Source organism: Cydia pomonella, chromosome 7 (assembly GCF_033807575.1).
Source record: "Cydia pomonella isolate Wapato2018A chromosome 7, ilCydPomo1, whole genome shotgun sequence".
Classification (NCBI taxonomy): Eukaryota; Metazoa; Arthropoda; class Insecta; order Lepidoptera; family Tortricidae; genus Cydia; species Cydia pomonella.
The window spans coordinates 3,003,836-3,021,693 of NC_084709.1; the positions used below are offsets into that span (position 1 = coordinate 3,003,836).

The following is a 17,858-nucleotide window of genomic DNA, read 5'->3' on the forward strand; positions in this document are numbered from 1 at the left end:
GCTTATTTATTTCAGTCATGTTTTTCAATATAATAATACTTTTAAATACAACATAACAATATTTAAGAATAACCTTTTTATAGAGTAATACACCAACAAAATAATAAAAGTAATCAATTGGTGTAGTAGTCTACAGAGCATATATAAATTAATCTATATCAGATAGTAATGGTTAAACGAGTTAAATGACCCCACATAGATGTTCCTACTTTGTCCTACCATGCATAACAAGGGGCATTCCAGAATAGTGTGGTATGTGATTTTATTTTTTTAACATCATCATCATTTTAGCCTCCAGTCGCCTACTGCTGAGCATAGGCCTCTCTTCATATACACCACTTATACGAAACCCCGCCTCTGAGTGTAAGGTAGCTGCCATAACATGCGTCACATCCCCGACACAGTAAACCTTTTTATGGAATGCCCCCCCCCCCCCCCCCCCCACAAACATCAATGGTTGTTCAATTTAACATATGCATAGTAGGGCAGTATTTATTAGGTACTCTAATAGTGACTTACCCTGGAAGGCAGACTTAATAGGGGCATATTCATTCATGTTTTGAAACTATTAAACTAAACAACATCTGTGTTGCACTTATGGAATGTATAGCAGCTACATAGACACCAATATTTTACTATTGTAGCATTTACGCAAGTTGTAATGAGCGATAGCTACATACTACTAACTTTTAGGTGTTGTACCTAGCGTCGCTTCTTCTTGTCATGCTTCCGTGCACGATTACCTCGGTGTCCTGGAGATGAGTGCTCCGAGCTGTAATCATCACTGTCCGTGTATGGCTGAAAATAATAGCAAATAATTATAATAACATCTAATACTATTTGTTACTTAGCAGATAGGGTGAATGCTATAGTTATTGGCCCGTCTAAGGATGGGCCTTACAGGCACTAAGAATGGTGCTAGTTCAGTGGTATCACTCAGAAATTTGAGTCAATCATGCAGTCTAACACAACAAGTTGTGACAACTCGCGCGTGTGATGCGACTCATCAACCTGCTCGGATCAGCTTGAATATGTGTGTGTGAAATTCTTATTGCCCGTAAGCCCTAGAAAAAAAAACCCTGTCCTTAGTTATATGTCAATGTATTGGCCACTCTTAACAATAAGACTTCTATTGCTTTGTGTCAACTGAGCCAATATCTAAATAATAACACAATGATTTCTGCTCAGACCTAGCCTTTTGCTAGGGGTTCCTCAACTTTTTTATAGTCTCCCTTGTAGATGAAAATAGCTTAAGGTAGGTCTAGGATAGAGCTAGCAAAATGAATTTGGAACAACAATTCATAATTTTCTATCAATTCTATTCAACTTTTATATCCCCACTAATATTACCTCTGTCTGTCCGTTACCTCTTCCTGCTTAAACTATGGACTCAATTGAAATTTGGTATGGAGTTTGAGGCCCAGGGAAGGATGGTGTTAATATAATACCTATCACTGAATCATTTCATGAAATACCACAAATTGAATTATAAGCGAAAGTTTATTTTATTGACTTAATAAAAATAGTTTTCCGAAATTGAATTTAGCTTATAATACTAGGTACTTCTCATTATAAAACTTCCCAAAAAAAAATATTAAAATATCCACCATATTTAACTAGACTTTATCTTTAATTAAAAAGCAACTTGCACAAATAAGGAACTACATAATTTCTATGAGCTTTTTATTGGATATTTATTATTTCACTCATGAACAATATTAAAGTTTTAAAATATAGCGTAATTTGGTGGAACTGTTGAGGAAGGAGCCCTTCGGAACTCCAATAAGGGAATTCATACATTATTAAATCACCTGTTCATAAGCATCCGGGTCAGACTGTTCGTCGGTCAAAGTAACACAGGCCAGTAGACATATCAATTGAAAAGCTGCACCAAGGTATAGGCCATATTTTATCAACGTGCTCATCAAATCTTCAGTAAAAATCTCGCTCAGTATCATTATCGATTCTTAACTTGGAAACGATCAATAAAAGTCTAGTACTCGCGAAAGTGTCTTAGACACTACACTAAATACAAATGTACGGTGTTTATACATAAAAATCTTGAGTTATTTTTTTAATGACGATAATAATACGATTTACGAATATTATTATGACATTGAATGATTGACTTGACCGGGACAATGGCGGATATCCGCAGTGTTACCATTACAAACGTAAATAGTGATGTTAACCGGTAAATTAACATTTCCATTTATTAAAAAACAAAATGCAACTTTACCTAGCGTAAGTAATTCATTACATTTCCATATCAGGCCAGAAACCGGGCCCGCGCAAGAGTATTTTTCCGTTTCGCCAAATATCACACACCGTTTACAATATTTGAAATGTAAAAAAATGGTTCATATGCAAAAATATCAAACATTAAACATTTTTGGCAATTAGAGACAAAGTTTTTTTTACATTTCAAATATTGTTAATCGGGAATGATTTCGGACCCAATATCGGGTAGTGGGGATGTAAATAAATATAATTATGGAATAACTGTACAAAGACCGTCATAAAATACATTAAATTAAGTCCGACTATTTATAGGTTAGATGTCAAATGCCAACAAAAGCTGTTGTGTTTGTTTATATTATAGTTTGCTAGGCCATTTCCGTTAGTAGAAAAAGGCGGCATAGGGTCTAGCCGCAATCCTATAGTGAAACTGCCCCTGGCTGAAATGTATACCTTTCTTAGAAGCGTTAATTGGTCTTATTATAAGATATCATTTGACAACATTTCAAGCCTGGAATCCCCTTGGTTTGGATAAAAAAAAAAAAAAATATATATATATATATATATATATATATATATATATATATATATATAATCTTTTTTAATTTTTCTAAGCTAAACTAATAGTTATATTTCTTTGAAATTCGGATTATACATGGCACTAATAGCAATACATTTTCAAAAAAAAAACAAGGTTCTAACTTATTTACAAAGGCCTAAAAAATTATTATTTTTTTGTTTAATTTTTTTTTTATTTACAAGAGAGCGACAACCTCAATTTTTAGGTATTTAATGCACAATACAATATTGTATGAAATATATTTTTTTTTATAAAAATCCATTTGTGGCAACAAGGTAAAAATGTCTTACTAATGCAGGCCATTCGACTTAAGGCGTCTGTAGGTTACACATTGGGCCAACTATTATGACATACGCAATACTGCCTTAAAAAAATATTACGTATCAAAAGAAACTAAAAAAGTAAAGCACATTTTATTAAAATCCTACAATTTACACCTAAACATAACACTTATAATTACTCATCCTCGTCACTGTCTGTATTAATACTAACATCTATACCTTCGGTCTTGAACAGTGCACAGAGTTTATGGCTAGGCCGCGGAATTCTGGATAAAAATCTGCCATACGACAAGTAATATAGTATAATTGCCGCTACTTGTGAACAACAACCTACTGTTCTTAACCCAACCCAATGCACATTCACAACAATATTGATCGATTGCTTCTACTCCCGTCTTTTCGCCATCATTCTTTATGAAGCATCTATATACCTTCTTAGACATATGCCGAGAATGTATCTGTATTTTACGGTTAATAGTCGTAAGACGAATGGCCTGCATTAGTAAGACATTTTTATCTTGTTGCCACAGATGGATTTTTATGAAAAAAATATAATTTCATACAATATTGTATTGTGCATTAAATACCTAAAAATTGAGGTTGTCGCCCTCTTGTAAAGAATAAAAAAAAAATTTTTAGGCCTTTGTAAATAAGTTAGAACCTTGATTTTTTTTTTGAAAATGTATTGCTATTAGTGCCATGTATAATCCGAATTTCAAAGAAATCTAATCATTAGGTTAGCTTAGAAAAATTAAAAAAGATTTTATATATATATATTTTTTTTATCCAAACCAAGGGGATTCCAGGCTTGAAATATTGTAAAATGATATCTTATAATAAGACCAATTAACGCTTCTAAGAAAGGTATACATTTCAGCCAGGGGCAGTTTCACTATAGGATTGCGGCTAGACCCTTTATAAAATATAGGCGCGAAGACTTGACTTCCCATGGAAAATTTGAATTTCCCGCCTTTTTCTACTGACAGTTTAGGTGTGATTCAGTATACATATAACATTGTTTTACAATACAACAATTTACTATAATCTGGCAAACCTGCTTCGTCAGTAGAAAAAGGCGCGAAAAAAATTGGATGTCAACCAAATAATTATATTCTTATATTTATTATACTCATTGATGTCAACCCCTCGCGCCTACACTTTTAAATTTGCCACCTAATTTTACTGATGGGAATTAAAATCTGGGTTTACAATTGACAACATTGCATTTTTATAAAACCTGAAATTATACATATGATTTGGAACTATTTTGCTTCCTGAATACCGCAATATATTAATATAAATTTAATATGGCTTATTACAAAAAATACAAAAGAATGAAAAAAAATTGTGTTTTTACCAATTCTACGGCACTATAAATGAAATGTCATTGCCATTCATCACGAAAAAAAAATAGCTGTCATAATATTGGATTAGACATTGTCAATTAAATACGATGTATTGATTGAATTTCAAAAGAAAGAGAAATTTATTTACATAATTAAGTTACAATCTACTAATCGTTTTTAAAACGGACAAAGCCGTATATATCGATAAGGTATATACTCCTCCAAAGTATACCAAATACTGTTTCGTCCCTCACCTACTGCAAAAATAGCAAAAATGATTAATCGAAGCAAACATTTAATTACATTACATTCGTTAGTGTTTATCCGTCGATCCGTCGTATCCATATGAAAGCCTGGTATCGTATTCATGTATCAGTATCCGTTATATATCCAAATCGTCGTAGAAATCTGATATTTTATCAAAATTGTTTTAAAACAACAACGGACCAGTTTAAGACATTGACAATGCCAATAAACGTCAGATTAGTTAAGTCATGTTTTTTTTTTCTTATGAGATAAGACCTAGCTTCTAGCGTAGAACTGGAGTTACGCCATTTTAGAATAAGTACACTTAAAAAAAATGATAATAAATTAAATGCAACTCCTAGTAAAAAAAATATTAGCTTACTATTAGCGTATTCCTCGTTTCAATTAAAATGTAGAGAACCAATAAAATTATAGGGTCAGAAAATTTAAATGTTGTCAATTTGACACACTTTACTATACTCGGCCAATGATGATCCGTATGATAGATCCTCTAATTCGCTTTTGGATAACCATAACTTAAAAAAATAATTGATGAAATAGGTTTTCTTCAGTTTTTATTACTTACTTAATTGTAACATTTCTGAAATAACAAATTACCAAAAAAAGTCCAAAAACATTTGAATTTGACAGTTACTCCATACAAAAATGAACGGTCATAGGAATCATCACTAGCCGCGTGAAGTATAAACGTATAAAGGCGCCATTTTACAAATAGATTTGGTCTTAACGTAATGATCAGAACGATCATCGTCGTAAATGTCCCTATGCTTTCAGAATTAAATAAAGGCAACAATTATGAAACGTTTAAGATAAATTTTGGGGTATTTGATTTATATCTTACTGATAACTGTGATAATGAGTCTCCCGACGATTTCGGCCACAACGACTGTGTGCTCCGGAGTTAGGTTTGCCACCTTTTTATTACAAAACTAGGTATGTTATTTTTGTCAAAATATATAAAAACAAGTGCGAGTCGGACTCGCGCATGAAGGGTTCCGTACCATTTATGACGTATTAAAATAAATCTACTTACTAGATCTTGTTCAACATTTTACCACTTTGGACACACATTTTACCACTTTGGAAGTGTCTCTCGCGCAAACTATTCAGTTTAGAAAAAAATGATATTAGAAACCTCAATATCATTTTTAAAGCCCTATCCATAGATACCCCACACGTATGGGTTTGATGAAAAAAAATTTTTTGAGTTTCAGTTCTAAGTATGGGGAACCCCCAAAATTTATTGTTTTTTTTTTCTATTTTTGTGTAAACATCCTAATGCGGTTCATAGAATACATCTACTTACCAAGTTTGAACAGTATAGCTCTTATAGTTTCGGAAAAAAGTGGCGGTGACATAATCGGACAGACAGACGGACATGACGAATCTATAAGGGTTCCGTTTTTTGCCATTTGGCTACGGAACCCTAAAAACATATTTACTGGGAAAATTAAAAAAATAGGACATCGATTTGAGACAAATTGCGGCGTTAAAAAATCCAAGTCGCGTACGATGCGATATCGTTGACATTTTGTATGCCTCTTTCTTTAGTGATTAAAATATAGTATCTTTCGTACTATATTGTTTTTGTATGATATATAGTACAATTGATTAAAATATAGTACGATACCATAATAATCACAGAAAATTTTCAATAAACGATCCTGCAATTGCTTTCAACATTAAAAACGAATTATAAATATATATTTTTCTACAACTATACAATCTCCATTTTAATTTTTCAATAGCTCAAATAGTAATGCTGCATCCCATTAAGATATTAGGCCAGCAAGAACCTAATGGAAAGCAAATACCGTAGCTTAAGGAGGTTAGCTGCATAATATTATCCAGACAAAAAAAAAAACAATATCCCAATGCCTTTTATTACACCATCACTCTCAGTGAATGTTGTAAGTTAATCATTTTTATCACGCGAAATCTATAAGCAGCAAATTAATTGAATAATAAAATGGTTTTCCAATTAAATCTTTCTTGAACATGATTATATAGCACAATAAATATCTGGACAGCCCTGTATAATTGGGAAAAAACTGTCCGGCTTTTTTAATTTTTCTAAAATATTATGGACGTGCTATTGTAGTTTATAGTTTTTGACATATGAGTGGACTAAGAATAAATTAATTGTAATATAAACAAAATGAAACGCATTTTAATCAATGGTAAGTAAAATCATCGCGAGGAAACTGGATTGTTCCCAATAAGGTTTAGTTTCCTTTTCCTTTAATATTTTATACAATCGTGATATACTTAATAGCTTTTCAGTCGAGTACCGTCTTTAGGCAACGAAGCTTGCTGAGTTGCCTAAGTAAGGTACGAGATTGAAAAGCTTTATTATATCACTACTGTATACAATACTTTTTCTACGAGTCATCTAAAATAACACTTTTTTTACTATAAAACCTAAATAATTAATGTAAATTGTAAGTATCTTAGTAGACAACAATGTAGTACAAAAGACATAAACGTGCAAAGTTCCCCGCCCGCCAGTCCCCCATTTAGTCTTTTCTATGGGAGCGCGACGGCACGTGATTGGTCAATTTTCTTATAGTTGATTACAGCTTGTCGAAAAGAACATTATAGTTAAGTTGAGAGCCTAGAAATGAAAAGCACGCAATTATGGTTTGGTATAAGGTATCTTAATTCAACCATTACAGTCAACGTGTGGAAAAAAATTCTACCTTCTAAAGGTAGTTCAATGACAAATAACTGGACCACGACAAATGTTACAGGTATATTGCTGGTACTCATAAGTAGAGTAATATGCGATGATGATGATGATTATTATCTTGGAAGTACCTCCTCGGAGGATGAAGTCACTTATCAGGATACCTTATATGACTCAAGAGATTATCCTCTTAATTTGGAGGGATCTTTAAGACAACGCATGGCTTTGGTGAGTAAATTCGACTTAAATAATATGAATTTAAGTCTTATTTTCAGCTCTATCTTACAAACGAATCATTCTTAGAACAAATTCGTAGACCGCATCATCACTTACCATCAGGTGAGATCGTGGTCAAACGCCTGCCTATCTTTATATAAAAAAAATAGTAATTTTTATCAACCATTTTTTTTATGCCGTGTTCTAGTTTCATTTTCAAACAGCAGCAATTTAAAGGTAATATTAATTGCTGTTCTAATTCTATATTGTCAAAATAGGGTAATTAAAAGGATAAACGTCATTTGCACAATGACCAAGGCTCAGTAGAACACCCGTCCTTTTTTTAAATATAACCCTGTATCAGACAACAGAGACTTCCTTATGTGTACCAATCTCAACGATTAAACGAATTTTCGAGATTCAATCTCGTTGTCGGGAAATCTCGATTCTCGGTCTCGGTCGGTAATATGTTTGAGATCTCGATCGAGACTGAAAAACTGATCTGTGTGAATTATTTTGTTTAGAGCTTCTTTTTGACCTTGCATTCGATCATGTTGTTTAGGCAGTGCGATTGTGTGCGGCCGGCTTTAGCTGACGATAAAATCTGTGGCGCGCTTTATGCGGAAAAATCAGGCGAAGTCTGTCAAAAATATAAACTAAGCATGTTAGAATCAGACGAAGATTTTATTTGGGAGCAATTTTGGCAGCGATTTAGATTTTTTTAATTAAAGTTTCAATAAAATTTAAAAAAAACGCAGAGTTCCATGTTTACTTATGGCTAAATTCTTGAATGGCTTAATTATACCAAGGATTCGGACTTATTAAACTAATTTATATAACAAAGCAAATATATGTTTAAAAAATATAGTCGTAATTATTTGATATGTAATAATTTTTACCTTTTTTAATTTGTTTAGAGTTGGATAGGTATAAATCTTGTATGTGTTTCGGAAGGCTATTTATTATTTTCGTAAGTATGAAATTATTAGTTCTCGTTCTGTAGACATTATTATATGATGGTAATATGAATCTAGGTACATTAGGGATACTTTTTAATCTATTGTTTCTGTGATATTCATTTAATTATCTATGTGTAGGTGTTCTTCTTTAAGAATGGACAATTTAACTATATTTTGTACGGGAAGCACCTTACAGTGTTCAAAGAGGTTCGAGTAGTTATTGTTACATGCTACTTTTATATTTTTCGGTATACGTCAGAATGTGAACGTAGTGTTAAGTATACGTCAGAATTTCAAAGACATTTGACGTTTAAAATAACACTTGCACTGTCTAGGCTGTCAAAATCGCTGCCAACTTATATTCGTCTGACAGTAGTGCTTCTGCTTAAATTTTAATTAAAAATAATTATAAACACATTTTTTTTATTTACATGCATATTAGAGCTATATGTATGTTATTTTTTTTTTAAATTAAAAACGATTTTTTATTGATTGTTATTTGAAAATTATTAGAGATTTTGAATCAAGATAACACATTTTTAATTAGTTTGTCAAATCTCAATCTCGTCGAGATTAATCTCGATCTCGAAAGTCTGACGGCGCCGAAGTCTCGAAACACCCAATCTCGATTCGGATTTTTCTTACGAGATCTTGAATCGCCAATCTTTATCCGTGATTGCCTATCAATGACGTCCGTAGACTGCGAACTAACATTTTCGACTCGTAAATGAGTCCTAAAATAATGTTTTTGTTTTCAAACTGACGGGCGTTTTTCCGAGCCTTGACAATGACACAGGCACATCGGCGTTTACGCATTTTTAGATTTTTGGACGATGCAGCAGTGTAAATAAATTGTCAACTAACTCAAAGCTGCCTTCTACATGGCTGTTATAATATATGTAACATATTATATATAACTAACTTCGGGGTATGGCTAAACTGAATGGCATAGTTATTTTTTTCATAAAATTTAATTAATAAAGTTGTTGTAACACGGACATATTATTTAAATTCACCAAAGAATTGAAAACTATGATTTATATCAATGACATTTCGAATAACGATCGTCCTAGATAGTACTTGAGTTTAGTAACAAATGTATAAACTCATACTAAACAATAATAAATATGTAAACAGGCCCTAAGGCATGTGTACACGCTCGTAGGGGCCTTATCTGATAAAAAGCAATCATTCATTATCTCCAAATGGAGATTTCTAATGCCGGTTTCTTCGAGAAAGTTACTTAATTTAAACTCAGGAATGTACCCTTGAATTTTACGGACTTAATAAAAAAAAACATGCATTATACCTATTTCTAAAATTTTTGCAGAATGGCGCCATTGCTGACCCAGGCAAGAGTTTTGTCTGTTCACCCATTTCGGCCCTAATGCCACTAGGGAAGCTAGCTTTAGGGGCAACAGGCACTTGTAAAAAGCAGTTGGAGGAAGCTGTTGGTGTAAGATCGAGGCCAGAGGTAATATGATTGACTCTTTAGGAAAGGGATCTCACAACTACCGTAAGTTTCTACTTTTGGCTTGCGAAATGGAAACGGGAGAGCCAAAGTTTATGCAATCCGGCCCATAAGATGTAAATGCCTCCACTGTCTTGTTCGGATGCTAGGAGCGGGTGAACGCTTATAGAAAAATATATCTTTTGTGTAACATATTAGCGGTTTGAACTCAAAAAATCACCTCAAAAAATTCCAACTATATCCGCAACGCTAACTGGGGCAGAGGAACTGACATATGTATATAGTACGGGCCTTACGGGCATTAAGAATTGTGCTAGTTCGATAGTGTCACTCACGAATTCGAGCCAATCATGCAGTCTAACGCAACTAAGTAGTTGCGACCAGTCGCGCACGTGATGCGAACTCACGCACGCTAGGCTGCACGATTGGCTCGAATACGTGTACGTAACACCGCTGTACTGGCCCCAATCTTATTGCCCGTAAGGCCCGTCCTAGATATATACGTATGTCGATGGGCGGAGGAGTGCCACGAAGGTCGCGGACCTGTCTGTAATCACTGTTATAGGATAGGTGATGAGTAAGATAAGTGTAATGGAAGCCCTGGGCCCTTATTCGACATGCTAAAAGTGACGTTTCGTGTTGATTTCCATTTGATGTGAGAAATATTGTGACTTGTCGAATTGCTATTATCACCACCTGTCAGTGAGCAATATCCACACTAGAGGCGGGGCGTTGTACCGGAATAGTTTTTGGAACAGGTTATTTGTAATAGACTACTTTTAGCTTGTCGAGTATTTAAAAGTACGGACTTTGATTTCTGAAATAAAACAAATATGAAACTTTTATCACCTCGTACCTCCATTCTTACCGTTACTTTAGGTAAAATAAAATTTTGTTAACAGATGGTCGTCTGGGTGTCTGTTGTATCTAAAAATAATGTAATAATATATAACAAAAATATGACAATAGATTCATAGCCTTCACTCAAAACGTCACCATATTTCCGACCCTTACCGAAATAATAAGTCGATATTTGTATAAATAATCCTTATTTGTAAGACGCCTAAGCACGGCAAATACGTAAACTGCCTATTGGGGGTCATACTCGTAAAACTGGTATTTTAGACGTACTTTTGGTACGAGTAACAGAGACGTACTTTTGGTACGCAGTCCCAGCTCTAGTCAGGATTCTAGTTGTCAAATATAAGCGTGTCGAATACGTATTAGTTAACTGTCAAATGAAATTAGATCAACGGTAGACTTTTTTGTCGATGGGTATGGCTGCCATGTTTGGATTTATGACATTTAAAAGGGGATCCTAAGGCAGAGAGTAGTTTTACCTGTACGATTTTGATTCTTCTACTGGACGCAAGATGGAGTTAGCTGCCAAATTCCGATCAGGCTGACGCAACTAGGAAGAGAAAAGTTTTGTATGGAATTTGTTTCGCAAATCATTGCCAACGAAGAAAAAGAAAACGTCAGTGCTATTTATTCTGTCAAGTTTACATCAAGTCTACTGTCAGCCTAATTGCTTTGTTTGTTTTGAAGGCTTCAATGTTTTGTTCGGGTATTTCGTGTAATTTCTTTATTATTTAGTGCAAAAATCGAAAATAGTCAACCGTGATCAGAGCAAAGAGCGAGTTTGTTACAATGCCAGCGAGAAAACGGTTTACTAAGTGTGAAATATGTGGCAAGCGAGCCACTCGAGAAAATCACGAAAAAAGGGATTTTATGGCGAATTTTCCCTTGGATGAAGACTGGTAAGTATTGCTTTAGATACGATGACCTTATTTTGGGTCAGCAGGCTATAAACACATTGAAAATTAGATATTTTACATTATTTTTCGTTGTGAACTAGGGATGTACTATAACTATCGATAACTGTAGTTTTATTTGTATATCAGTGTAAATAATTAAATTAAATATGTGAAATTTCCTTAGAACTAGCATGCAATATGACCATAATTAATTCGTCGAAGCTTAATAATGCATAAATTATCTATTACTTATGCATTAATGGTCATTAGTTAACATTTTTTTTATCTAGTGATTATTTAATATATTAACCTAAAATGTAACAAAATTAATCTCTGTTTTTATGATAAATAAAGAAATATTATAGGACATTATTACACAAACTGACTTAGTACTAAAGTATGAATGGCATGTGTTGTGGGTACTTAGACAACGATATATATATATATATATACCCACAACACATGCCATTCATACTTTAGTACTAAGTCAGTTTGTGCAATAATGTATATATATATGTACATAGACCTAATTTATAAGTATTTATAAATACATAGAAAATACCCATGTCTCATCACACTAATAAATGCCCGTTCCAGGATTTGAACCTGGGACCATCGGCTTCATAGGCAGGGTCGCTGCCAACAAGGCCAGACCCGTTCTCATGATTAACAGACATATAAATACATAAAAAGTTAAAGCATTGATAAAGGGTTGTTGATAACTGGATGCCGAAAAACATGATTTATAGATGCATATTAGCGCGAAATAATCAGTTGATCATCTCATTAGCAAACACATGGAATATAAACTGTAGATAAAGTCATGTTTTTCCAAGGCTGTATGTTTTCAGATGCAGGCAGTGGGCCAAATTTGTTGAGAACCTGATACATCTTCCCATAGAAAAGTTACATTTATTCAAACATGTATGTGCACATCATTATGAAAATCAAGCATTTAATAAAATAAAAAAACACGACTTAAAAACTGTATTAAAATAATTCGGGTCCACATTAAGCCCGACCAGATAGTAGTCCAATTAAGAACTATCCACTTTATAACATACAACTTAAATGTGGACTCGATGCTAACCTGATTTCGAGTACAAAATTTGTAGACAGGAGCCTATGTTTCAACCCTCCCCATTTTATCGATATCGATAAGAATCGTAAGCGTGTAGCGTACTACACTATTTAAATCGCTTATGTTGGTACTATGGTTCTTTGACAGTTCTTTGTCGTACATTTTGGTAATGATTTGCGAAACAAACTGATTCCACTCGCTAGTATGGAAGTCCCGTCTCTTAAAACGTAGTGATTATATGCTCTTTGACAATGACATGCAGTTGCGTCGATGTAGATCTATCATAAAAACGTACATGTGACGCATGTGACAATTGTCCAGGATGAAAGAAATATCTTGACAATTAACATAAAGCAATACAATACCACAAAATGTCAACAAGAAAACAGATTTATTATAAAAATACAAATTATATACAAAGCTTCATTTTAAAACCAATGGTCGTGGGTTCTAACCCCGGCTCTTAACAATGTGCATCTTGTATCATGTACCGATTGCTTTTCAGTAAAGTAAAATATATTATCATGAGGAAGATGGAGTAGCCCCAATAAGGTATATTTTCCCCTCTGGGTTAGAAGGTCAGATAGTAGTGAGACAGGGAGATATAGTGAAGAATGCGGAAAAACAAGCATTTATTGTGTTGTTAGGCTAGTTCTTTTTTTCAAAATTTGAAAACGAACGCAACAGCATGCTCAAAGCCCCCTGTGAGTCAGAATCTGTTAAATTCAGGCTTAAGACGAAACAGGAGCTGAGCCCGTACACAAATTTGAGATTTTTAGGTAAAAGGTAAAAAATATCGCCGTCGCGCTGACGAGTGTGGCACCCCGTACCTAGCTAGAGACTATCCCTTGTGTGTGTACCAACAAACCAAATTTTAGACAAATATGATACGTCTTCTTCTTCTTTGTCGTTGTACTCTTTGCAGAGCGTCGTGGTCAATTGCTGATATCAGGCGCAGATGTTGCTTGCCGTACGATTTCTCGCCATTTTTCGCGGTTGGGGGCCATTCTGGCAAATGCGTTCAGGGGACCCTTCATGGCAGATTTGATCAGTCCATCGCATAGGTGGCCTTTTGCGCGGTCTTTTTCCGTTTGCTCTACCCTGCACCACTAGACGCTCTATGGAGTCGTTGTTCCTCCTCGAGACGTGACCGAAAAAACTGAGTATGCGGGTCTTTACGAGAGTCGAAAGGCGCTGCTTGATACGGAGTTCTTTAAGGATGGAGACATTAGTCCGAAACTCGGTCCAGGATATCCCCAGCATTTTCCTCCAGCACCATATTTCTAGGGCGTCTATCGTCTTCTCCTCTGTCTTTCGGATAGTCCAGGTCTCCGCAGCGTATAAGAATATAGGAAAAACGAGGGCCCGTACAAGCCGAACCTTCGTGGTGTTTGTGACGTTTCGGTGATACGTAGCCTATACGTAAAAACTAGCCAAGACAAATCCTTTATAATTTCAGGATTTTCTACACAGCACAGAACATGGCACCCATATAGATCTCAATTCCGTTGTCGGCGAGTCAACAACGACACATATTCTTAATATTGAACTTAATTGGCTCTCATTTCACATTTATGTTTTAAATTAATTATAGGCATAGACATACCATATCCTATTGTAAGTACAAAGTTTCAGAGCAATCTAGCAAGTCATTTTAAAATGAGAGCGTAACTACATTTGTATGGAGAACCGAATTTGCTGCGGATTAGGACAAACCTCGAAATCTCTGTAACAGTCATGAAAATTATTATGTATATAAATTAAAGGCCCCTTTTTCATGCCCAAACCATTTAACATTTGGGGACCTCGAGGAATCCGAACCATCTTGGAAAATGTGTACCATCAACACAACAGTCAACATTAAAACTTATTAAATTCTACACAAAAAAGTCCTCGATATCTTTGCAGAACAATACATCTTGTTACATACATACTTGAACAATACATACTTGCTGAATCTAAGTTTAACGCTTATACACTTCCAGAAAACATTCTCTTAAAAGGAAACTCGGAGGAATATGAATTCTATTTTTAACTATACATTTCTACGTGGTCTACCCCAATATTAACATTTTACTCTACTGTGACTAAACCAGAAAGAAGGGTTATGGGTGTAAGTACTGATGATTCAGTACACCCAGTAGCTAGGTATTAGGATACTGGACGGATTTTTTTAAATGACGTATCGTTAGATTCCTCTTGCCATTCACAACCTACTTTTACTTGTTCTATTAAAGAAAAATCAATACAGCCGCCTTGAGAGGACTCCGAATATTAAATCATATTTTTTCTTCTAGCGCCTAAACTATTGAGCGGAGTACAGTAAAACAGACATCAGTAGATCCACAGTTAGTATACAAGTGCTATGCAATACAAAGTTACTAAAATTAACGGAAGAAAAAGGTTTAGGGCTAAATAATACGTCATTTAAAAAATCCGTCCAGTATCCTAAGCTACAGGGTGTCCTGAATCCTCAGTACTTATACCCATAACCCTACTTTCTGGTTAAGTTGCAGTCAAGTAAAATATTGATATTGGGGTAGATTATGTACAAATGTATAGTTAAAAGTGGAATTTTTATTCTTACAAGTTTCCTATTAAGAGAATATCCCATGAAAAGGTATAAGGGCTAAATCTGGGTTTAGCAAGTATTTTTTAAAGCAAGATCATTTTTTTTTCGCAAAGATGTCTAAAACTATTTTATGTAGAATTTTATAAGCTTGAATGTTGCCTTACACGATTATTGAATAAAGAACGTAGATTTAGAGTAAAACGCGAATTTCTCCTGGATGGTCCACATTTTCCAAGATGGCTGCGGTTCCTCGAGGTCCCCAAATGTCAAATGAAAAAGGGGCCTTTAAGGGGCGTATATACATACCAAATTTCATGAATGTTCAGACATTTCGAGTTTGGTCCTAATCCGACTGTGCTAATGCCACTATGTATGTAAACTGTAACTGTACTGCGGACTCAACCTTCACGTTATAATTTTTTAAGTATTAACGTTGACATAGTAACGAAAATAATAAACACGTCAATTGAAGTAAACAGTATTATTATATGCAAGAAAATTTTGCAAAATAGGTACATTAATGATTAATACGTAAAACACCATTAATTATTGAATTATAATTATGATTTTGTGTTAAAAAATATGAGACCAATTATACAGCCCGATTACACGGGCTACATATTAAAAATGATTATCATGGAAACAGTAAATATACACAGGTGAACAAAGTTATAGTAAAATAGGTGCATAATTTCAGAGCTTGCCTGGCCCACCTGTACCACCTACCATGACCACGGCCGTCTCCTACTATTATTTTTTTCTAATACCTATGGCCTTACTAGCGAATAGTATTCCATGTTCTTGATCCAGAATTTAAACCCTTAACTACATATTTGTGGCACTTGGGGTTGAATTTGAAACTCTAGGGCACTAGCGTGGCTCTATGAGAGCGCCTTATATAGGCTTCTGGTGACCAGAGGATCAGCATTGTTAACCAGCGCGGAAATGCACCCAGCCTTCTGGGCACCCTACCGAGCGACCAGAATATAGGGCAAATATTTTATGTATACGTTTTTGACTTAAGTGTTTTTATCATGTTTTTGAAGAGGTGTAGTTTTTATATTTCCTGGTACCAAACTGATACAGGAAATTGGAACATCAGTAAATAATCTACACCGAAGACAATGAAATATAGTCACATAATACTTTAATGTTTTATTTTATTAAAGAAATCGGACGTAGCCACGAATTGGCACAAACTTTACATAGACGTAATATAAATATATGTTGTATTCAAGAACTCAAATGGAAAGGTTCAAAGTCTAGAAATATTGGTTACAACTACCAACTGTATTACCATGGCTCGTCCACTAGGAACGGGGTGGGCATTATACTCGACGAACACCTTAAACAAAGAGTTATTAAAGTAGACCGAATCAACGATAGAATTATGTACGTCAAACTAGCGCTCGACAATCAGCCGTGTCTTAACATTATTTCTACATATGCACCACAGACAGGCCGCAAAAAAGAAGAAAAGCAAGCCTTTTGGGAGGAACTACAAGAGCTACTTCAAAGTATGCCAAGTACGGAAAGGAAAATCATTGCAGGTGATCTAAATGGACACGTAGGCCAAAAGGCTCCAAGGGACGGCAATGCTCATGGTAACTTTGGGTATGGCATCCTCAACGATCAAGGAAAGGACATATTGGAATTAGCATCAAACTTCGATATGCGCATAGTCAATACCTTTTTTAAGAAAAAGGTTTAACACCTAATCACTTACAAAAGCGGAGGTGTCTCCACACAGATTGACTTTTTTCTTTGTGATGCGGCCATGCGCAGACTCTTTCGAGACTGCAAGGTTATCCCAGGTGAACCTTTAACCACCCAACATCGTCTTCTTGTAGCCTGTCTAACATTGCCAAATTGGAACAAAAACCGCAAAATTAAATCGCTCCCTAGAATCAAGTGGTATAATTTGAATAAACCCGAAGGTTTCACAACCATGAAACAAGTAGAAGAATATCTCGTAGACTCTATAGATGATTGCAATAAAAAAGACGCCAACGCAGCCTGGAATGATTTACACGCCCATGCTATAACGATTGCCAAGAAGACCCTGGGGATATCCAAAGGCAGTAAACTAAATACCGGTAAGGATGCTAGTTGGTGGTCCAATGAAGTAAAGCAAGCGATCGCTGAAAAGAAAAGTAGCTTTAAAATATGGCAAAAATCTAAAGCGGATTTAGATAAAAATGAGTATCTTGTTGCAAAAAGAGCAGCAAAACGAGCCGCAGCCATCGCTAAAGCTTCATCAGAGGATGCGCTAATATCTCGACTTCAAAATGCTGAAACCGAAAAGGAACTTTTTAAAATAGCCAAACAACGTAATAAACAATCACAAGATTTCAAACAAAACAAATACATCAATGATAACTCAGGAAAATTATTAACAACAGAT

At 34.8% G+C, this 17,858-nt stretch overlaps 2 protein-coding genes across 2 annotated transcripts in view; one reads left to right on the plus strand and one right to left on the minus strand.

Moving 5' to 3' along the window:
• Positions 1-589: 589 nt before the first annotated feature.
• On the minus strand, positions 590-2,140 carry LOC133519591 (protein anon-73B1). The gene is made up of 2 exons (XM_061853617.1): positions 1,812-2,140; positions 590-798 (listed from the first exon to the last, which is right to left on the minus strand). Exons 1-2 carry the CDS (start codon positions 1,956-1,958, stop codon positions 703-705), a joined length of 243 nt encoding a protein of 80 aa, XP_061709601.1. The 5' UTR covers positions 1,959-2,140; the 3' UTR covers positions 590-702.
• A 5,288-nt stretch (positions 2,141-7,428) lies between these two features.
• Positions 7,429-17,858, plus strand: part of LOC133519477 (antichymotrypsin-2-like) — a 33,319-nt gene continuing 22,889 nt past the window's right edge. The window contains exons 1-2 of the mRNA XM_061853482.1: positions 7,429-7,626; positions 9,904-10,047. Of these exons, the coding sequence (XP_061709466.1) occupies positions 7,429-7,626; positions 9,904-10,047 (342 nt within the window). The remainder of the gene's footprint in view (positions 7,627-9,903; positions 10,048-17,858) is intronic.

What these genes read in the sequence shown, in the direction of transcription:
- LOC133519591 (XM_061853617.1), bottom strand. Translation starts at nt 1,958, where the DNA reads ATGATACTGAGCGAGATTTTTACTGAAGATTTGATGAGCACGTTGATA. An exon ending in ACCCGGATGCTTATGAACAG is followed by an intron (nt 799 to 1,811) that starts GTGATTTAATAA and finishes TATTATTTTCAG; the next exon opens with CCATACACGGACAGTGATGA.